The sequence below is a fragment of the Nymphaea colorata genome, chromosome 10 (genome assembly GCF_008831285.2).
Source record: "Nymphaea colorata isolate Beijing-Zhang1983 chromosome 10, ASM883128v2, whole genome shotgun sequence".
Classification (NCBI taxonomy): domain Eukaryota; kingdom Viridiplantae; phylum Streptophyta; class Magnoliopsida; order Nymphaeales; family Nymphaeaceae; genus Nymphaea; species Nymphaea colorata.
Window position 1 is genome coordinate 11,437,314 of NC_045147.1, and position 23,598 is coordinate 11,460,911.

The 23,598-nt window shown below is 40.3% G+C and overlaps 2 protein-coding genes across 2 annotated transcripts; both read left to right on the forward strand.

The window, feature by feature from the left end:
• The first annotated feature begins 2,052 nt into the window (after positions 1–2,052).
• Positions 2,053–15,442, forward strand: LOC116263347 (brefeldin A-inhibited guanine nucleotide-exchange protein 2-like). The gene is given in 12 exon segments (XM_031643045.2): positions 2,053–4,031; positions 4,034–4,148; positions 4,815–5,132; positions 6,436–6,778; positions 6,888–7,310; positions 7,396–7,688; positions 7,946–8,219; positions 9,919–10,418; positions 10,563–10,884; positions 11,061–11,436; positions 11,588–12,276; positions 14,537–15,442. Coding segments are annotated over 12 exon segments (5,310 nt in total). The 5' UTR covers positions 2,053–2,983; the 3' UTR covers positions 15,146–15,442.
• A 523-nt stretch (positions 15,443–15,965) lies between these two features.
• On the forward strand, positions 15,966–18,183 carry LOC116261698 (protein DETOXIFICATION 56). Its single transcript, XM_031640499.2, is given in 2 exon segments — positions 15,966–17,614; positions 17,617–18,183. Coding segments are annotated over 2 exon segments (1,509 nt in total). The 5' UTR covers positions 15,966–16,368; the 3' UTR covers positions 17,880–18,183.
• Positions 18,184–23,598: the final 5,415 nt, after the last annotated feature.

Consider the following 23,598-nt stretch of genomic DNA (forward strand, 5'->3'; position numbering starts at 1 on the left):
ACTAAAAATAAGGAAAAAGTAAAGTAAATGAGAAACTAATAACACAAACATCAAAAAATAAGTAGATTTGTAACTAATAAAAATAAAATAAAAAAAAAACTGTTTGACATTAAAAAAACTGAAAAAAATGAAATACTGAAAAAACATGAAAAATTGCATTACCCGTTTTTTCAATTTTTTTTTTTGAAGTTTTAAATGGCTAGTTAATTTATCATGTTTTTTTTCGTATTTTTGTTGAAAAAAATGCGTTTTCTATGACTGTGGTTTAAATGTGCATGTCTATAGCATATGTCCTTTATTGTTGTACTACGTATATGGACATTAATAGCATTAAACCATGCTTTTTATAAAATGCAATCAATATGACATCTTAGGCATTTTAGATCTATTATTGTTGCTATTATAGGTTTGTTGCTATTATGGTTGAATAGAAGGTTAACTAAAGAAGACCGAAAGCCCCGTATTCTCCTCTGCCTTTGAGGTCTTGCGCTGCATCGGCATCAGTGATAGTGGTGGTATCCCTTTCAACTTAGTTACTACATTCCACCACTTAAGACACATAAGTGTCAATGAGAATCAAACAAAAAACTTGTCTTTTCATAAGCCCCGTAGTCCGACCAGTTATGTTATGCCCCAGGAGACTTGTTCTGAAAATTGCATGAACTGAAAGACTTAGTCGATGGCGCGATAGGATAAAACAACATGGCTGGATCCTATACTGCTATTAGACTAAGCCAACCTCGACTCACTTGGAATATTATAATCTTCCTTGTCTTGAATTTAAAGGTTTCAGAGTTCAACTCCTTAGCATGTGACTATGTGAGGAGAGGCCAACAATTTATTAGTAATAGAATACCTACTCACTTTTATTTCAATTATTAATTTGAGATTGGCATGCAGTTTCATAACTAAATCTGTATCACACATGGACATCTAACTGGGATCTAATAAAGATTCAACCTTATTACATATAAAATATCAGATCTAAACCTGGTTGCACTAGAATTTATATTTAAAACAAGATCTGAACCCGTCGGATGCGATTAAATTGATTTTATTAAAGTAGGAACTCTACCCAAATAGGAACTTTTTGCATACGCAGCAGTTACACATAAGTGTGTATTTTTTACTTGAAAATGTACAAATCAATTCTTTTAAAGTAAGGGCGAGTAATTCTTAAAAAGTTACTAAAATGTTTTTTAATTTTTTTTTTATAAGTTAGTCAAGAAAAAAACTTACATGTATGACGAAGTTATTGTATTCATATTGTCTTCAAGGACAAAATGGCCTTTTCATTGGTTCGACAATTAATTTCGTAAAAAGTTTTCACTGATCAAAATGTATGGATGTTGGATATAAGATATTCTATTTAAAACTAAACGACATTCGAATCTGATTGAATATTTATTTAAATTCGAATCTGAATCCAATTAGATGTCATTTCTTAAAGCCCAAATCTAATTCGACATTTTAGTTGGATATTAATTTTTTTTCCATATCCAACTGTTTTGAAGCGATTCGATTGGATCTATGTTCCAAATCAAATCTATGGACATCCCTAGAGTCATACTTCCATTATAACGTCATTATGACTTGACAATTAACAGTGACTTTATGTAGTTTTGGATATCAATAAATATGATCCTGATTAGTTATAACTATTATAATCTAACAAATCTGGCTTAGTACAACTTCAACTCCGATTCGAATTTTGAATACACAAAATATAAACTCAGATCCAAATTTTTTTACATGTAATGGGATTCGGATGTGCATATATTTGGAAAGAAAATATCTAATATAGAGTTCGAATCGGATTACTAATGGGACATAAATTTCCCAAATCGGAGCTGACCGTTTGAATCAGGCTTCAACTCTCTCTCTGAACCAGTGGACCTCTAGTCAAGGGTTTGGAGATCTCGTTGGGCAGTCTTTTAGCATGACACAGAGGAAACAGCAAGGAATAAAGCGACAAGCAAGAGAGCCGAGATCGAAGCATTCCTTAATTAGTGAGGGCGCGGTTTCTTCACTGCTGCTGAGAAATGATGTGGGAGACCGGAAAACCCGACTGAGACGGGAGCTTTCCGCCGTCGGCCGATTCAACGGCGGAAGTAGTAAAATTACTAAGAAAAGGGATCGTTCTTCACCTACCCATGTGGGTGTGGGCTCGAAAGAAGCGTTTTTCGAATTCACCACCATTGATCTTTTCAGATGGACGAATGTCCTCTGTGGTTTGTACTTAACGCAAAGTTTTTTTTTTCTTCTTTCTGATTGAAAAGAACAGAGTATTCAATTCCCGGTAAATAGACAGGTTGGATTAAAGCAGAGAGAAGGAACCGGCACAGGTACTGAGTTTTGGGTGGGTTTTAAGAGTGAGATGTTGTTTGGTGAATGAAATCTCTCCTGAAATGTGTTTTGATTTACCACTTCCAGAAGGAGCAATGAAGGCGCATTATTGTCGAGATACGCCCATTTTTGTCAAGAAATGATTTCACCTAAACTCGTTTAGACCTTTGAAAATTGATGATGAAATAGAAATGAAGATTGTGCAGCGTTTTCCAAGACCTTAGGGTGGTTTTTTCTTCTTTCTTCCTCGCGGGGAGCGCGTTCATTTTTTCTCATTTCCCCATTTCGGCTCGCCTCTGACAAGCCGACGGCATCCTCCACTTCCGAGCTTGCTTGATCTCTTTTAATACGTCAGAGAAGTCGGAAGCGGGAGGAGAAAGAGTTTGGACGAAGAAGAAGAAGGGTCAACGAGGCTGCGGAGGAGGAAGAGAGAGAGGCGACTCTGCTGGACACAGGTGAGTAGCGGCACCCTCCGTCACTCAATTGCACTACATCTATCTCGAAAAGGTCGAGAAATTTACGGACAGGCGGGAAGAGGACTATTGGGTGGGGGGAGAAGAAGAAGATAGGAGGAAATGTTTCTTCGCGCCCTAGGCTGAGATCGAAATCTGAGGATCGGACCTGCTAGGTGGCGGGAATGGCTTCCCCGGAAGCCGATTCCCGTGTGGTTCTGCTCGTAAGTGGCGCTCTCGACAAAATCATCAAGAACGCTTCCTGGCGGAAGCATTCCAAGCTCTCCCATGAGTGCAAATCAGTGATCGAGAAGTTGGGTACCCCTTCTGGGGGCACGCCGGATTCCGAGTCGGAGGACTCCCCTCCAGGGCCCTTGCAGGACGGGGACATCGTCTTCAGCCTGTCCGAGTCTGAGACGATACTCAGCCCCCTGATCGGAGCCTGCTTGTCGGGGGTCCTAAAGATCGCAGATCCGGCGCTTGATTGCATTCAGAAACTGATCGTTCACGGGTACGTTCGCGGCGAGGCGGACACTGATGGAAATCCAGAGGCGAAGCTCCTTTTCCGGTTGGTCGAATCTGTCTGCAAATGCCACGATTTGGGCGACGAGAGCATCGAATTGCTGGTGTTGAGGACGCTGCTCTCTGCCGTTACATCGACCTCGTTGAGGATCCACGGCGATTGCCTCTTGCAGGTCGTTCGCACATGCTACGACATCTATCTGGGGAGCAAGAATGTCGTGAATCAGACTACTGCGAAGGCATCTCTGATCCAGATGCTCGTCATTGTCTTCAGGAGGATGGAGGCTGATTCTTCGACTGTGCCTGTGCAACCCATCGTGGTCGCCGAGCTCATGGAGCCGACGGATAAATCAGGTTCAGGGGATGCTAACATGACCCAGTTTGTGCAGGGCTTCATCACCAAGATAATTCAGGATATCGACGGCGTTCTCAATCCGTCGGCCTCCATAAAGTCCCTGGGCGGTCATGATGGTGCATTTGAAACGACCGTTGAGACCACCAACCCGACGGATCTGCTGGATTCGACTGATAAGGATATGCTTGATGCCAAGTACTGGGAGATTAGCATGTATAAGACCGCTCTAGAGGGAAGGAAGGGGGAGTTGGCTGATGGGGACGGCGATAGAGATGATGAGGCGGAGGTCCAGATCGGTAATAAGCTTCGGAGAGACGCATTCTTGGTCTTCAGGGCACTTTGCAAGCTTTCGATGAAAACCCCCCGACGGATGCGTCGGCAGACCCATTATCGATGCGCGGCAAAATTGTAGCTCTGGAGCTACTCAAGATATTGCTGGAGAATGCAGGAGCGATCTTCCGAACCAGTGAGAGGTGCTTTTCTATTCTTGGCATCCGAGTGCTGGATTGCTTCTGTTACATTCGTCCTCTTCTCACTCGGATAATACTTACTCGTATTAGACAAGAGCAATCGATAAATAAGCAAGATCAGTTTCAACTAGGTGGTCTTTTTCTGAACTGAAACCGGTAAACAGTGGATGGTTGTGTGAACCTCAGCTCAAAAATTCGTCATTTCATTGGCTCTGTCCTTTTCCTTCTTTTGTAAAGGTTAAACTACTCAAGCGCTCTAGTCTAAAGTTCAATTTGATGATCTTTTTTGAACTGGAACAGATAAACAGTGGATGGTTGTGTGAACCTAAGCTTAAAAGTTCGTCATTTCATTGGCTTCTGTCTTTTTCTTTCGTTTATAAATGTTGCACCACTTCATTGCTCCAGCAAACCTGTGTGGATGTTTTTCTGTTCCTTTCATCCCTTAATCATTTTTCCTGCCCTTTAATCCTTGAATTTGGAAGCCCCATTCCTTGTTTATGTTTCTGCCGCCTTCAGTACTCAACATTTCTAACTTCATTTTCCTAAGCCATTATGCAAACAGCTTTTTATTGCCTCTTAGCAGGAGAGAAGGTAAAATTATCCTACATTAAAGAACTGTTAAGTAGCTAAGGTTCTGATTTTAGGTAATGCATGCTTGAAATGTGACAGGTTTCTTGGAGCTATTAGGCAGTACTTGTGCTTGTCTTTGCTGAGGAACAGTGCTTCAACACTCATGATCGTTTTTCAACTTTCCTGCTCCATTTTTATTAGTTTGGTCTCGAGATTTAGAGCAGGATTGAAAGCTGAGATTGGAGTTTTCTTCCCTATGATTGTTCTTAGAGTATTGGAAAATGTCGCGCAACCTAATTTTCAGCAGAAAATGATAGTACTTCGCTTCATGGAAAAGCTCTCTGTAACTTCACAAATCCTGGTCGATATATTCATCAACTATGACTGTGATGTTCATTCGCCCAACATATTTGAGAGGTATGATCTATCTGCCGAACATAGTTGCTGAAATTTATGTTAAATTATTGCTCAGTTTCGTTCCACCAAGCGAAACAATTTTCTTCATAATTGTTAAGTGTAACCTTGAATTGCAAGTGTCGTCACTCGTCATCCTCATTAGATCAATATCAGCAAACTGGCTTCTGAGGTTAAAATATGGTGGTTGTCTCCTGGGAGTGAGGGTAATGCGAGAAATTACTCAAGAGACACTTTATAGACAGTTGTTTGCATTTCTCCAGAAAATTTTGAAATAATTAAAATGTTTTCTATAGACAGAAGCACAAGAAGTTTAGCATTCCATTAATATATGTAGCTCTCCTATGCATTTATACATATTTTCCTTGACTGTTCTTTAAATGGATTGCATGGAAAACTTGAATTTGAAATAGAATATACAGATGTTTTATTTAAGAAATATGAAAATGAGACATTCAGACCTTTTTCTAATACAGTAAAATAAGTTGGTAGGAATCTTCAGAATGAAAATCCTTTAATTGCATGAGCATTTAAATTTCAATAGAAGTATAATTTTGCTAGAGATTTGATGGTTTAACTTATCTTTTCTAAGACATCAAAAGCTCCAAAAGTGAATAGGTTCCTGATCTCAGACGGCCTTTTGAGGATATGTGATGGTTCTTTTAACAATGGCATAAGGTTGGGTTCTCCGAATAATTTTGGGCTCTGTATGCCTGCAGTGATGCAATGCAATGCTTATTTGATTAAATTCTGAAGTGCGAAGCATGATGGACAGTGTATCTGCAGATTCTGTGCCATGCACACTTCTGTATTTTGAATATGTATTTGCTATGGGTTGCTTCTAAAAGCTAGATTCATTGAAGTTTGTCATCATTCTGGGATTGTAGGTATAATGTAATATCATTTTCTTGTCAGAAAAATGCTCTGACTTGTGCTACTTAGCTTGAAAATCGAGAAAACGTGATTTGTCATTTTGGTGCTGTATGGTCCTTTAGTTTTGACATCACATGTAGGCATTATAAATTTCTGGTTTAGTAAACATTTACAAGCAAATGAGCTGCAGAGGTGTTCATTACATGAATTGGCTTCCAGAACACACAAAAAGTACGTGTTGTTCATGTTGAATCCATACTGGAATTAACAGGGCAAGAGGACAGACCAGTTACTCTGTCTCTCACACCTTTTTCACGGTAGTGTAGCATGTGTTGCTTATGGTAATTTGATGATGATTATATTGTATTGCATGTAAAGCCATGACAAAATGCTTGTAAGCTTACTGCCATTTTAAAAATTGAAATCCATACAGAATTGTGAATGGCTTGCTTAAGACTGCCCAAGGGGTCCCTCCAGGTGCAGCCACTACTTTGCTTCCGCCTCAAGAATACACCCTGAAAGTTGAAGCTATGAAGTGCTTAGTGGCAATTTTGAGATCAATGGGTGACTGGATGAACAAGCAGTTGCGGATCCCAGATCCTAATTCTGTTAAGAGATCTGAAGCGGATGAAAACAATAGAGAGGGCACTCCCGACTTGCCCAATGGTGACACTGAGAAGCCCACAGATGGAGTAGATTCTCATACTGAGCCAGCAAATGAAGTATCAGAGGCTGCAGCTCTTGAACAGCGCCGTGCTTATAAGCTTGAACTACAAGTAAAGATACTTCCTTACATGGCATTTCATTGCTCATACCAACTTTGTGTTTTCCCTTCTCTTTTCCATTTAAAGTTGTATAGTTAACATATATAAACAATTTTGGCAGGAAGGTATATTTCTTTTCAATCAAAAGCCCAAAAAAGGGATTGAGTTCCTCATTAAAGCAAATAAAGTAGGAGATTCACCAGAAGAAATTGCTTCTTTTCTGAAGAATGCATCTGGTTTGAACAAGACCTTGATTGGCGATTATCTAGGAGAAAGGGAAGAGTTATCACTGAAAGTCATGCATGCCTATGTTGACTCATTTGACTTTCAAGGGATGGAATTTGATGAAGCAATCAGACGCCTCCTACAAGGTTTCAGGTTGCCTGGAGAGGCACAAAAGATCGATCGCATTATGGAAAAGTTTGCGGAATGCTACTGCAAGTGCAACCCAAAGGCATTTGCCAGTGCAGATACTGCCTATGTTCTGGCATATTCTGTGATATTGCTTAATACAGATGCTCACAATCCAATGGTTAAAAATAAGGTCTGGATTTTGTGCCAACTTTTACAAATAGGCTTATATCGAACTGTATATTGGAAAAGCTTATAATGAAAAATTCATAATGCAGATGTCACAAGACGATTTTATAAGGAACAATCGTGGTATTGATGATGGCAAAGATCTCCCTGAAGAATATTTGCGGTCCTTGTATGAACGAATTTCTCGCAATGAGATCAAAATGAAAGAGGATGAATTGAATTCCCAACATCGTCAATCTACAAATTCCAACAGAATCTTGGGGCTTGACAGTATTTTGAATATTGTTATCCGCAAGAGAGGGGAAGAGAAAACCATGGAAACAAGTGATGACCTCATTAGGCATATGCAGGAGCAGTTCAAAGAAAAAGCACGCAAATCTGAGTAAGCCACAATTTTGCTCAATATTTCAAATGATTTCTTGTTTTTGGAGTGGCCCTGCTTGTAGTGATTACAACATGCCTGTAGGGGCTGTTCTCTCTGATGCATGTAGTTGCAGCTTCTGGAACTGTGTTCTCATGTACCTCCTGTCGAGTTCTTGAGCTAATTTCCATTTCTCCAATATGTTTGTGTGCTGTCTAAAGGAAATTGATCTGCATCCCTTGTTATAGCTGAAGAAAAAATTTCTTCTTTAATTGCAGATCAGTTTATTACGCTGCTACAGATGTTGTTATATTAAAATTCATGGTTGAGGTCTGCTGGGCTCCAATGTTAGCTGCTTTCAGTGTTCCACTTGATCAAAGTGAAGACGAAGTTATTCTCTCTGAATGTCTTGAAGGTTTTCGACATGCCATTCATGTTACTGCAGTAATGAGAATGCAGACCCACAGAGATGCATTTGTCACTTCACTTGCAAAATTTACTTCGCTGCACTCGGCTGCAGATATAAAACAGAAAAATATTGATGCCATTAAGGTTGGAATTGTTACCTGCTTTTGATTTGTAAAATGCTTGTTTAATTTTACGAATCCTGGGCCACAATGTTGCATGTTTTACACTTTGGGTTAAATTGTTCAAGTTTGCTTTAGTTGCCTAAAATACGGAGTCGACCTGCCACTATTTTATGGTCTATGTGGTGATAATCCAGTAACAGCTTTGAGAATCGTAGCTTCCACTTGATAGCCATGCTATATTATGTGGACAAGCTGAAAACTTTTTTGGGTGGGGAAGTAACATGTGCTGAGATTTTTGGGTGTTTGGAACTCACTAACCTGAGAGGTGCATGTATAGTTGTTACCATGATCTGTTGCAGTTGCTCCTAGAAAACCAAGGAATCCCCGTTTTTTACCACAAGGAGGACATTTTCTTTGTTTTGAACTTGCTGTAATGGCATGACCTGGATATTAAAGTGTAGAGCTCAGTAACCTGAGTGGTACATGTATAGTTGTGTACCATCTCTGTTTCAGACTTTCAGTTGCCTGTAAAACCCAGGAAACCCTTCCTTTCTCAAGGAAATTCTTCCCATCATTTTGGCCTTGTTTAATGACACATATTCTAGATATTGAACAATAATCCTCCTTGCACTTTTAGTTGTTAAACAAATCACCCTTTGGAGCTCTTGTTGGCTTAAGAAGATTTTCCAGGAGATATCTGTGTGTAGTCTTCAGCTTTTGTGATCAGGAGAGTATTATTGTGTGACAGATAAGAATATTAAGTAGGCTAAAACTTGTGTCCATCAAGCATGGGTTGATCATTGAAACCACACTATATGGTCAGTCCACATCTATATGACTACAAATAATTGCTGAAGATTTAGGCAAATGAACTTTGCCAGTTGATCATTGAACCCACACTATATGGTCAGTCCACACCTATATGCATGTGCTCAATTGCAAAGGAGTTTTTGTCATCTTAACCTGTTAAGCTGAAGACTTTTGTTGTTCATCGACAACTTAGTTTAATCCTTCAAGTTATTATACTGGATATTCTTTTGTCTATATGGAGCTGGATCACCTCTTTCTTTCTTTCTTTTTCTCTTTCAAGTTACAACAGCCATACAGCTGCTACCAAATGCTTGAGGAAGTATGCAAATGGACATGAGAGAAGATAATCGGTTTTCTAGAAAAAACAGCGAAAATCCATTGGGTGCTCAGATCCAAGTTTATTTCTCTAAATATATATTTATAATTTTATATTATATACATCAGCCAACATTGATGGACGGATGGCTTTTTTTACATTTTCCAACACTAAAAACTGTCATGAATGATGCATTCCATGACGGTGTTTGATTGTCCATGGTTTTTTGCATGGAATGCACCATTTGCAATGGTTTTTAGCATTAAAAAATATAAAAAAAACCATCCGGTTAATCTCAATATATATATATATATATATATTGTATGTATATGACAGTTTAATGTTTTGTGTGCTGGATGGCTAAAATTCAAAAACTTGTTAAAAAAGAGTCACTCAATTGGTATATATATATATATATATCTGTATATATATTACACACACAACAAGTTTGAGTATCCTTCTTGCTCTCCTGAAAATTTGGTGTAAAAAAATGTGTGTTATGCTGCTTGTACACAATTTCTCTTTATAAGTCTGGATATGCTTGGTTTAAAATTTAAATATTCAGATATACAAGCTGACCTTTTTAATTCAACAGACGATTGTGACAATTGCTGATGAAGATGGTAATTATTTACAAGAAGCATGGGAACATATTTTGACATGTGTTTCAAGATTTGAACACTTACACCTTCTAGGTGAAGGTGCTCCGCCTGATGCTACCTTCTTTGCGGTGCCTCAGAATGATCTGGATAAATCTAAACAGTCAAAATCGACTATGCTTCCTGTCCTTAAGAAGAAGGGACCTGGACGGCCGCAGTATCCAGCTGCAGCTGCCAGAAGAGGTTCGTATGACAGTGCTGGTGTTGGTGGAGATGCCTTTGGTGTAGTGACAAGTGAACAGATGAATAATTTAGTGTCCAATTTGAACTTACTGGAGCAAGTAGGAGAAATGAATCGAATTTTTATACGAAGTCAGAAATTGAACAGTGAAGCAATAGTAGATTTTGTGAAGGCACTTTGTAAAGTATCCATGGAAGAGCTTCGATCTGCATCTAATCCTCGGGTTTTCAGCCTGACAAAGATTGTTGAGATTGCGTAAGGATCTCTCATCTCTTCTTTCTATCTGCTTTGTTTATTGATCAACTCACTGGTATACTTGTCCCTGACTGCATTTTGCTGCTTATTTGCTTTGATAGTTCTATATTCTTACTTTTATGTTCGAACCTGTCTGTTTTGCAGGCATTATAATATGAACCGTATCAGGCTTGTATGGTCAAGCATCTGGCATGTACTTGGTGAATTTTTTGTGAATATTGGTTGTTCTGAAAACCTCTCTATTGCAATTTTTGCCATGGATTCCTTGCGGCAATTGGCGATGAAGTTTCTAGAGAGGGAAGAACTGGCAAATTACAATTTCCAAAATGAGTTCATGAAACCTTTTGTCATTGTTATGCGGAAAAGTAGTGCAGTTGAAATTAGAGAACTGATAATCAGATGCGTGTCACAAATGGTGCTGGCCCGTGTCAACAATGTTAAATCAGGCTGGAAAAGCATGTTCATGGTATACACAATTTGAATGGCTCCTTTTATCATTGTTTTAGGCTTTAGATAGTAAAGGATTAGAATTTTTACCCATTATGCCATTCTACTGGTAATATGGATGCCCTCTTGTCTATTAGTTTTCTTTTTCTCTTTTTGTGGAAGACTCTTGACAATTCTGAGATATGACAAATGCAGGTTTTTACCACTGCTGCCTATGATGACCACAAAAACATAGTGCTGTTGGCTTTTGAAATCATTGAGAAGATTGTTCGAGAATATTTCCCTTATATAACTGAAACTGAAACAACAACTTTTACAGATTGTGTCAACTGCTTGATTGCATTTACAAACAGCAGATTCAACAAAGATATTAGCCTCAATGCAATTGGTTTTCTGCGGTTTTGTGCTGCCAAGCTTGCAGAGGGAGATCTTGGTTCCTCGATGAGGAACAAAGAAACTGCCAGCAAACCTGCTTCCCTGTCACCCCGTGCAGGAAAAGATGGAAAAATTGACAGCCCACAATTTACTGATAAAGATGATCACTTGTACTTTTGGTTTCCTTTGTTGGCTGGTAAGTGAACAGCCCACTGACTGTATTATTTTCTGGTTGATGTGGTTGATCATTTCCAGTTACCTTATCTTTTTGGAATTTGAAACTCTTTCTTTTCTTTGGAGAAAAGATACTCAACTCAAACTAAATATGTCTTTGGATCTCTCTGCAGGGTTATCAGAACTTAGCTTTGATCCTAGACCGGAGATCAGGAAAAGTGCCCTGCAAGTTCTTTTTGATACACTACGGAACCATGGTCATCTGTTCTCACTGCCACTCTGGGAGCGAGTTTTTGATTCTGTTCTTTTCCCTATTTTTGATTATGTTCGCCATGCAATTGATCCATCAGGTGACATGTTGCAAGGGCATGGATTAGATGTTGATGGAAGCGAGCTGGACCAAGATGCTTGGCTCTATGAGACATGCACATTGGCTCTACAACTTGTTGTGGACCTCTTTGTTAAGTTCTACAATTCTGTTAATCCATTACTCAAGAAGGTGCTAATGCTGCTGATAAGTTTCATTAAACGACCTCATCAGAGCCTTGCTGGCATTGGCATTGCAGCTTTTGTCCGTCTTATGAGCCATGCAGGGGGTTTGTTTTCTGAGGATAAGTGGCTAGAAGTGGTTTCATCACTTAAAGAAGCAACTACTGCCACACTTCCTGATTTCTCAAAGGTTCTTGATGAAATGAATAGAGCTTCTGTCATTAGTAGTGCAGAAGACTCATCCAGCAAACAAGGTGAGTCTTCTACTTCTACTGTGCCTGACGATGACATGGAGAACTCTAAAGGGCAGAGCTTGTACCTTGCCATTGCTGATGTCAAGTGCCGGACTGCTGTTCAACTTTTACTTATCCAGGTAACTGTTCTTTCTGATAGGGTTCCCATTTCAGTATTTCATCCTATAGTTGGAGAAGCTTGAGCATGCCTAGCAAATTGTACAAAAAAATGAAGAATCTGCAGAAGAAGCTTTTTGCTTTTTTCTCCAAGGCCTCTGACAATTAAACCTAAATGGTGACTAAGTTGGGGGCCTAATGAGTTAAATTCACCAAAATACCTTCAATACTGACAAATTTCATTTCATTAGTTTTTTTATGCAAACCTGCTAGGGATGTCCTTCGCGGACCTTTTGTTCAGCAAAAAGTGGAAATGTACAAGATTTACGGCAAAAACAAAAAAGGAAACACTGTCGGTGATCAGAACATATTTTCGGCCAGGGACTTCCAGAACAACAGGGGAAACCCCATCATGTTCGTTAGTTTGTAATTATTACTTCTTAAACTATACTCCTTAATTTTGATACATAATATCCCATTTAATTAGATTTGTTTATTAATGTCTAAATTAGCTGGTTACTTTTTCCCCTAAATGCTAGAAAGTTAACCATGAGAAACTTAGGTGTGTTGACCAAGTTTTTCAGTTTCTAACACAAGGAAACCATGCCTGAGACATGAGACCTAGTTGCATACTATGTGGCAATGTTATCCGTATCGTACGATACGGACGCGTATCGTATAGGTCAAGAAAACCTATACGATACGTGTTTGAAACACGATACGCGTCCGTATCGTACGCGTATCGCCCGTATCGTGCGATACGGGGGCCGTATCGTGCGATACGGGGCCCGTATCGTACGATACGGGCGATACACGCCCGTATCGTACGATACGGGAGAAAACACATATTTCTTTATTTTTTAAAAGTTTAAACACTCCTCCCCCTCTCTCTTCTTGTATTTAAAGACTCCAATAGATGTAGGTGGGAGAGATTTTGCCCATTTTCATTAAAAATAACCAAGGATTCATCAATTTGTGAGATATTATCGTTGAATCAGGAAAGATGATAACTATATGTTTTGAACTCATAAAATTGTGATGTAATCTAAGTCCTAAAACTCCAAGTCCTAAGACTCTAAGTCCTACAATTCTATAAAATTTTCAAGTTTAAAATCGTGATGGATGCTTATATGTTATTCTTGAAGATTTGATTTCTTATTTTTGAATGTGTCGTTGATACACATGAATGTTCCTTATGTATGCTGATCTTTTTTATATTTGAATACATGTTTCTTAATTTCTGATTTTTTGTTCATTTTTTCAGATTTTTAATGATTTTTTTTCTATTTTTTTATGATTTTTAAATATTTTTTAAAATTAAACAATTAATTTTACGATACGCTACGCTACGTTTGCGATACGTTACGATACGGCGTATAGGTCGGCCCGACCGATACGCGATATGCTACGCCTTTTATAACATTGCTATGTGGCATAAAACATCGTGTCTGGCATCCTCGCTTCTAAGGCTTGCACCTGTTTAGGCTTGTGCAAATGCTTATAAGATTTGACTCCTGACTGCTTCCCCGATAGCTAAAGTCTAAACTAGCTGCATCGAACTATCATTTTCATGTAATTGTTTAGAGAGCACAAAATTCTAGAGATGGTTTGACAGAAATAAACCTTTTTGATTGACCACAGAAAACCTTAGATGTGTTTGAACAACATTGCTAAATGCTAAGTTATGTGTGTTTTTCTATCAACAAAACTTTAGGTGTCCTTTTGGAGCTTATGGGAAAATCTGCATCAGAGTATGGCAATTTTAACATATCGTCCTAATTGAGTTTAAACATTGGAGTTCAGAACTATATTTTTTGCTTTGTTCCCTTTCCTTGCAGGAGTATACACAAATATTCCTTCTTTCCCATAGCTCTTTAAGCCTTTTTCTTCCTAATTATTGTTGACTCCTGAAGCTATAGTGAAAAAGCAGGGGGATGTTGATGCGAGTGTCTATTCTAACCATTTTTTGAAGTCTAGTCCTGAAGTTCTGTGTGTCCGTCCTTTTGGTGTACATAAATTGGGCTACCCGATTCTGATTCTTCTTAGAAAATATGCTTGCAGAAGAGTTAGCCATGCAATGTGCCACTATTTTTTTACTTTTTTTTTTCTTTCCTGGTTGGGATGCAATTGGTGTGTCCTTTTTTCATAGTCTGTTATTCGTTCGTTGGTCTTCAACACCAAGGACAATTCATAATGTTCATAGGCCAAAGTAACTTGTTGCAACGAAGGCTCCATGATATAACTGGACAATCTCAGGTCTATTTCTTTCTGTCCTGATTACAGGCTATTATGGAGATCTATAACATGTACAGGGGCCATCTTTCTGCAAAGAACACAGTGGTACTCTTTGATGCCTTGCATGTCATAGCATCTCATGCCCACAAAATAAACAGTGATGCTGTACTACGGTCTAAGTTGCAAGACCTAGGTTCGATGACACAGATGCAGGATCCCCCCTTGCTGCGCCTTGAGAATGAATCATACCAAATATGCCTAACATTGTTGCAGAACCTAATACTTGACAAACCTGTCAATTATGGAGATGTTGAAGCTGAAGATTTCCTCATTGACCTGTGCAAAGAAGTATTACAGGTTTACCTCGACACTGCACAGTATTTTCCACTGGCTGATGTAGCTAATGTTCGGCCTCAGTGGTTAATTCCGCTAGGCTCAGCACGACGAAGAGAGTTGGCTGCACGTGCACCACTTATTGTTGCTACTCTTCAGGCCGTCACTGGATTGGAGGAGTCTTCATTTGAGAAGAACCTAGCTCAATTCTTCCCATTGCTCTGTGGCTTGATTAGCTGTGAGCATGGATCAGGAGAAGTTCAGGTGGCACTCAGTGACATGTTGAACACATGGGTGGGTCCAATTTTGCTTAAATCGTGTTGACCCAGCTTCTTTTCAATGTATGATATTCCCCTCTAGGTATTCCTTTTTCATTTTACATGATTGTTTGTTGGTCTGTAGATCGATAGCATGTGGAGAGAGAGAGAAGAGAGCGAGAGCGAGCGAGGGAGAGAGACTTGTCATTTTCAAAGTAATTGTAGAAGCATAGTTTACTTGTCAGAATCAAAATTTATCGTGTTTATTACAAAATTCTTCGGCCTTCGTGTGTACCATTTATATTTGCTCAACATTCAGCTACTTTTATTTGATTGTTGCCAATGTTCATATTCTTTTATGATACTAGTCTCGCGCCTGAGTAAGGTACTACGCCCTCATGCTTCCACGCTGTTCGCTGTTGTTGTATTTGGGAGGTTTCTACTTTCGAGAAGATTGATATGTATCATTTTCTTGAAATCCTAGCCTATAAAACATTGTGACTCCGAGCTTATTTGAACATGAATCCGTTTCAGGATTACTGATCCACGTCTGCAACTCTGCATGAATCAAACTAATATTCTGTTTGTGAGAATGCAATCCGTTGACGCCGAGCGCCGCTGGTGTCACAATGTTTCATATACATCACTTTCTGTCACATATCTGTAATTAAGCCAAGATGTGGACCTCTCCCTCCCTCTCTCTCTCTCTCTCTAATAATAGATATGGGGAGTCGCTGAAACGAGAAAAGACATCCGTGCTTTAATTAAAAGGGGGAATGGAGACGTCAATTTTTTAGGTAAAGGGGATAGATGATGGAAACAAAGTTGGTGTCTTAATCATTTTAATCTTTCTTTGGGAGCGACAATTATGGGCGAATGCGTCATCCTAACTGTGGCTTTTCTCTTTTCAAGTAACCGTTGCCTTCCTCCTCATCACCCACCTCTAACCAAAATCAAGTCCACTTCACACCATCATGCATCCCTGATGAAACTGAAAAAGATGCGTCCATTAACCTCTATTAGCGCCACTTCCAAAAGAAACGAAGTGTGCCATCAAACTGCACCTTTAACCGTCGCCACCACCACTTACACACGGTACCTTCTCCATGAAAACCATGCACATGCCGTAACAGATTTCATTGCTCCTCCCACTCAAGCTCCTAAAGCAACCAGTGCTTGTACAATATATCCTCACCTTTCTTCATGCATTCATGATACAAAAAGACTCACGAGTTTCTGCATTAATTGCGTCCTCCCTTGTCTCTCAGGGAGAACGGTAAGAAGAAAAATATGTCTCTGGCAATGAAGCCCAGCTCTGAAGAAGCAGAAACTGAGCGTCAGGACCCGCTTCCTGCTTCTCCACCTCCTTCAGCTCGGATTTTAAGATGGCCCAAGGACCTGAAGAAGACGATTTCTAGGGAGCAACGGAAATTTTTACAGCTCGCCTTGCCCATGTCAGCTATGAACTTGGTCTGTCTGGCGAAGCTAACCATATCGACGGCGTTCCTCGGCCGGCTCGGTAGGCTTCACCTAGCCGGTGGAGCTCTTGCTCTAACCTTTGCCAACGTTACCGGTTTCTCGGTGCTAGCTGGCCTGGCTAGCGCAATGGAGCCCATCTGTGGCCAGGCCTTTGGTGCCAAGAACTTCAAACTACTCCACAAGACTCTCTTTATGGCTTTCGTTCTTCTACTACTGGCAAGCATCCCAATTGCCGTCCTGTGGCTCAACGTGGAGAAGATCCTCCTCTGTTTTGGCCAGGACAGAGAAATCTCAAGAACAGCCCAGCGCTATCTTCTTTACCTAATACCAGACCTGGTGGCCACCGCATTTCTCAATCCTCTGAAGGCTTATTTGAGTGCTCAGTGGATCATCTTTCCGGTGTTCCTCTGCTCTGTACTCTCCGTCTCCCTGCACATACCTATCAACATCTTCCTCTCCCACTACCTAGGAGGCATTCCATCCATTGCGCTATCCATCTGCTGGACGGATCTCAACATGGTAGTGCTCCTGTTACTCTATATCTTCACAAGGGCGGAGGGGCGACGGGACGAGTGCGGTGAGCCATGGTGGTGGTGCTTGTGGGGGCAGTCTATCCGCGACTGGGTGCAGCTCTTGCGCCTGTGTGCCCCTTGCTGCTTGACGACGTGCTTGGAGTGGTGGTGCTACGAGATGCTGGTGCTGCTGACCGGACGGCTGCCGGACGCCCAGTGGGCAGTCTCCGTGCTGGCCATCGTGCTGAACGCAGACAACTTGCTGTACTCGGTGATGATGTCGTTGGCAACGTCGGCGTCGACGAGGGTCGCGAACGAACTGGGGGCCAACCGGCCTCAGGGAGCGTACGAGGCCGCGGTTGTCGCCATGGCGTCCAGCGCGTTTCTGGGTTGCCTTGGCGGGTCTCTGCTGGTGGCCATCAGGCCAGTGTGGGGGAGGGTGTTCAGCAGCGACCCCGGCGTTGTGGAAGGAGTGAAGAGGATGATGGTGTTCGTGGGAGCTATGGAGGTTGTGAATTTCCCGATGGCGGTCTCCGGCGGGGTTTTGAGGGGACGGCGAAGCCCACTTGGGCAGTGTATGCAGATATTGGTGGGTTCTACTTCTTAGCGTTGCCGGTGGGCGTGGTGCTGGCCTTCAAGGTCGGGCTGGGCCTGGTCGGACTGCTCCTGGGGTTCTTGATTGGAGTTGGGGCCTGCACCTTCTTCTTGGTGTTGTTGGTGCTAAGGGTAGATTGGGTTGGTCAGGCCGGGAAGGCGCAGGACCTCGCCTGTGTTGCACAGAAGGACGGAGTAAGCCACTCTACAGCTTAAGACGGCCAAGAAATGGGTTCAGTCTGGCCATTCTTCCTGTTCATGCAACCAGTCAGATAGCTGTTGTGCCTCATTTCCAAGCTTGAATACGTGCATGCGCCTGATAATGGCGGTACCCAAATCGCTGACTCTTGTCCCATCAACTAACTTTGCAAGATCCTATCAGACCTTCCGATTGGATGAACTCTTATAAAAGGGCCTCATGTTATTGGCCTTCATGTTTGCTCTTGTACAAATCTATTGCTCTTTGCTCTACTGTATTAGTGTTTTTCCACTACCTTGTAATTGACATTCCACTTTAATCTCTGTTTCTCTGTCTCTCTTTTGTTGGGGGTATGTAGATGAAAATACATTAAAAGGTGTGTGTTGGAAGATCCTCAATTTAAACTGACTAACATGGATCTTAAATTCATGATATATGTAAAAAAACCATGAATTTAAGGTCGTATGGAGGAGGTCCGACGTTAAATCCATGAATTTGATATCCAAATAACTATAGTCTGAAGATCCACAGTGAAACAAACCTGCCGTTACGATAAATAGATAGATGTTCATAATAAGAACTGTATATTAATACATCCATTCACTGCCCAAATAGACGACGAGAACATCTGCAGTTGTCAATGAGGATATGATTTGGAGGAAGATATGATCTTCTCAACTTTTTGAATGGTTAATTAGTAAGATGCAAGATGGCTCAAGTAGGAGAATAATTAGGTTGCCCCAACCTGGCAAGCTTTGTCTTCCGAGGGCAAAGCGATTCGGCGCTTTTAGAAAGCTAAAGGTTCATTGGACCAGCAGATACGAATCTACGGCATACAGCTTCTATCTAAAACAATTTGATGCTCCACTCACATTCTAGCTTTTTAAGAGTAACGAGCAAATCAAATAGATGGTATCCCCTTACGTTTTGGGTGCGACCATGTGAAATGATTCAAATACACTCAATATTTGGCCCAGCCAAAGTAATCTTACCTCTTTCAACCTCACATAATCGACAATCTCTCTCACTTTCTTTCAACAGTTGAGTTGGGTGGCGTGTTATAGCCACACTTAGTTCAATTCTTGGAGGATGCTATCTTGATGGTATGGAGAAATGCTGAGCTTTGGATTAAAGGTGCCATTATGGAGACTAAGTAGACCAGTTCCTCCCCTCATCTCTCTCTCTCTCTCTCTCTCTCTCTCTCTCTCTCTCTTCTAGTCAAAAGGGGTAGAGTGTAGTTGGTTGGGTAGGAGGTGTGTATCAAACTTAGGGATGTCAACAAATCCAATTCAAATCGGATATACCCTTAACTGTATCTGTTTTTTCGAATATTCATATATTCATATTTGAATTCGAACAAAATGAAAAAGGCATTCAAATCTGAACCCAAAATCCAATTTAACATTCTGAATATGATTTTTACATTCATATCTGAATATGAGTTTTGAACCAAATTTGGCAGATTTTTAAAATGTAAGAGCATTGGATATAAGATATTGACTCAAAAAATGAATCCGATCCGAGTCTGTATCTGAATCCAATCAGATATTTATGTGCACCAGGATGTGATTGGATGTTATTTGTTAAATCCAAGTCCAATCTGATTTCTTAATCAGATATTTTTTTTCCCATGTCCATTTTTTTGGGAACGATTGGGTCAAATTTCCAATCCAAATTAGATGTATTGACAACTAATCAAGCATGTTTCTTGTTCGGTTTCTATAGGTGCTACTCTCCTGATGGTGTTAATAGTTGGCAAATGGGCATTTCACTAGTTCAAGTGGACAACATTGTTGGTTGTCCCCCCCTCTCTCTCTCTCACTCACTCACTCACTCACACACACACACAACTTTACCAGTGGTTTGTAGTTAAGAGAAACCTTTTAAAGACCAGACCGCGGTTAGTGGGCATGCTATATAAGAGGCAAACAGCCTTTGGTGGGTCTGACAAAACATGATAAAGCTGAGGAGTAGGTTAGAGACTTGAACGAGAGTTCATTTGACATTCAAAATTACTCTTAGAGCATGTTCTTCACCTTGATGTTTTCGGAGTCAAGCTTGAAGTGTTGAGAAGATGTCCCATGGTGCCTTGATTTTATAAGGGTGATCTTATAGTGCTAGACTTTTTAACTCATCCATTTTTCAAGGATGATAATCTCTTCTGGGGTGAAAAATCTCATACACTTCTCCTACCAGCCATAAAAATGATTTGCTTTATAACATGAAACATGCATCCCAAGCATCAAAGTCTTGTAACTATTTGGCATTATAAGGCTCTTAAACTGATTGACCACATCCGCGTACTTGCTAAAACCCTTAGGCAGGTTCACTACTTACAGTTTAAAACGTACCTTGGGCAAAGAAATTGTTATGGTGATGCATGACATCGACCCGCTTTAGAAAAGTTAAAGTCTCGTAATGAGATGTTGCCACAGAAATTTCATTAAAAACTGGTGGTTCAGAACTGCACCCGATTAGGAATGGTCAATAGTGGAGTTAGAAATTTTGTGGAGGCAAAAATATATAAATTTGAGTTGTGGGAGGGCACTAGCTATTTGAGTTGGAAATTTTGCTATAGCATGTAAAGATATATATATATTTATGCAGGGGCTTTTGCAATTTGCATGGCAGAGATGGTCGTCGAGAGTTGAAGTGTTTGACAACCATGTGTAGGTTTGCTGTCTAGCAATATCACCAAACATTTGGTGAGCATCACAGCTATGCCAAGAAAATGGCTTTAGCTAGCCTTTAGGACAGCTTCTCAATGTTTCTGCACAACGATTCAATAGAAACATAAGCACAGTCTAAAATATAGAAGAAACTAAGAAATATCACCAAACACATGGTGAGCAACACATCCATTCATAGAAAATAATTTTAGCACAGCCTTTCAATGCTCGTAAACAAAGACTCAGCAGCATAAACATAAGTACAAAGTAACAAAAACAGAAGAAGAAAGCAAAGAACAAAAGACTTGACGCCTAAGACCAACAACTGAATTGGTGGCCTGATCTATGTAACGCAAGAGAGCGACAGAGAGAGAGAGACGAAGATGTAGCAGAAAAAAAAAATCCCAATAAACGATGTAGTAAAAGGAACGGCAAAAAAATGGCGTAATCCGCCCACGCTGCAGACATAGCAAACGCCCAAATCTAAAAAAACACAAATGGGAGCGGCGTTTCAAAATTATAACTAAAAAGCGGGCCTTTAGTGAAAATTTCCCCAACACAACCACGAAAACGAAGCCAATTTTTATATATTGTAGCATAACCATGTGAATGCTCGCAAATTACAACCAGATGCCTAAATCTAAATGCAAAAAGAGTCATACTTTTGGACGCTGGCACGCGGCTGGGTGTTAATACAAGATTATAAATCTGTCCTGCTGCTTAAAATGCAAGAGTCCACCTATAAGGCTAAACACAAAAAAGTTACTAAACTATGAATTTAAGATCATCGTTATCTCACAAATTCGTAGATGGTCGATATTAAAAGGAAATGGAGCTGACTTCAGATCAATGAATTAAAAAAAGCATCATGTTATAAACCATGGAATTCAAAATCTTAAATCTCATAACTCCAAGCCACTTTTACTCTCAAACCAGAGCAATTCCAAGCGCTCCCTAACCTAATGACCCTGGAGCTGGTCCCGACTCTGAGTGAATAGCTCAAACGGGTTGAGGAGAGGAGGCATCTCCCATTCGACCCAAGAGGGCAGGAGGAGTGGGTTATGCTCCTATACCAAAAGGGAAAGTAGATCTCTATGAGTAAATTGAAGCACATGAATATCTCACTACCTAGAACCGACACAACTCTAAACCCTAGAGGTAAGGGAGGGTGGTATCTCTTGTTCGACCCGTACCGTGAGTGGTAATGCTCCTATACCAAAAAGGAAATAGGTCTTTATGAGCAAGTTGAAGTGCATGAACAGCTAACTGTTGATAACCTTAGAGGCAAGTGGGAAGGATTTCTGCTCTCACTCACTTAAACGATGCATAAACCTCTTATTAATCCTAAAATTTAGATGGAGCTCAACTCCACACTATAAAATGAAAAAAATTATAAACTCGAAAGATATAAAATGAACTCTACTTTTCAATGCTCATCTTGGATCATTTGATGCGACGTATCTCTGCGTTCAATAAACATCGGGGCTTGAATCATGCTTGGATGGAGTGGCGTAATTCTTGCTTTTGAATTCGTCCACATTCTGATGCTACGGCAGTCCCACCATCTAGCAATCGACGAAAAGGAGGGAAAAGGTCAGGTAAATGGTAGGGACGCATCGGAGAGCCCCACGAAATTATTGCAGAGTGACGAAACCCAAGCAAACTAACGTGCATGGTCACATGCTCCTTCCCCTCACCTTCCCAACTCCTGATTCAGATCTCCATTCAGAAGCTAACAATTAATCCTCCTGCTCTTTTTCGCCTCCCCATGTGCACAGCTTCCATGATCTGCCGCCTCCACCTACTGTTTCCTTTTATCTCAAATTTACAGCAGAGTTCAAATCCTGCTGCCTGAAAATGAAATCTAGCTGCTTGAATTCGAAAAGTTGAAGCCATTAAATCTAGCATTTGTGGATGAACATGGTACTCCAGATAAAACTGGGTTTTGCCGCTCACCGTCAGAGCTCCCAGATTCTGTTGTTAGTTCATCTCGTTTGACTGCATGGCTTCTTTGTAACTGTCATATAGAACCCATGGAGCGGTTTTTTCTTCTTCTCTGATATCTCTTTCTGCTACTGTCTTATGATGCATGATCTGCTCAATGGAAGCCACAACCCGTTTCCTGTAGCGTTTGGACAAGATTTGCGGATTGAACGCGAGTACTCAGCAAGGGTCTCGATGCATTATCCTGTTGCCTTTCATATGCGACAAGCTATTGGTATTCTACTGTTCGTTTTTTCTAAGCGGCCGCACGCTCCTTTCCATATTCTGCAGCAGTTTTGGCCGCAATGATGTGTCGGTGCCTAAGGAACTCACTAGACAACCTGCGTGGGGTAGTAAATTTTTAAACGAAGATTCTCACGCTTAAGGTTTGGTAAATATGAGAAAAACACTGTCAACTATTTTTTTTCTCTCATTCCACCGCTTAAAAATACATTTGAAACAGTCAGTTAGATGAATGAAATCTAAACTTAAGCATGATTTTGTTATTCCATCAAAGATTGAGTTTGTTTTCAAAAAATTTCAATTTGAAAGCGTTCTAACTTCTAATAGTCTGTTATATGAACATTAGCGTCTTGGCTTCTTCTTATATATGGTAATTGTGAGATAATAAATGAAATAGACAATGTGAGTAAGGGCCTGTAAAATGAAATCTCTAACCTCTGTAGAAAGGTTAAAGGTACTTTAAAAGTAATTCGACTTGACAGCTTCACCATCCTTTCATTGCATGTTGCCCAGTTGTTCTAGTCATTAAATGTGCAGTTGACTGGGCTGCCTGTTCCGTTTGAATTCATGCTTTTAGGTGTAGCATGTTTAGTCGAATTGGCTGATTGATAAAAGCCTCATCAATTCATCAATTTGATTATAGTGGAAACTGTTTTTCTATATTACAAATGGTAGATATTTTTATCTACAAATAAAAAGCCGATTGTCAGTTAGATTCTCGTGAATATTGTTTTTTTGAATTACGAACAAAATTAACAGGTGTCTCACTTCTTGTCCAAATCCCAAGATAGTTTCAAACTTATCATCGAAATGGCCAGTTGAATCCTTGGTCGTAATGGCA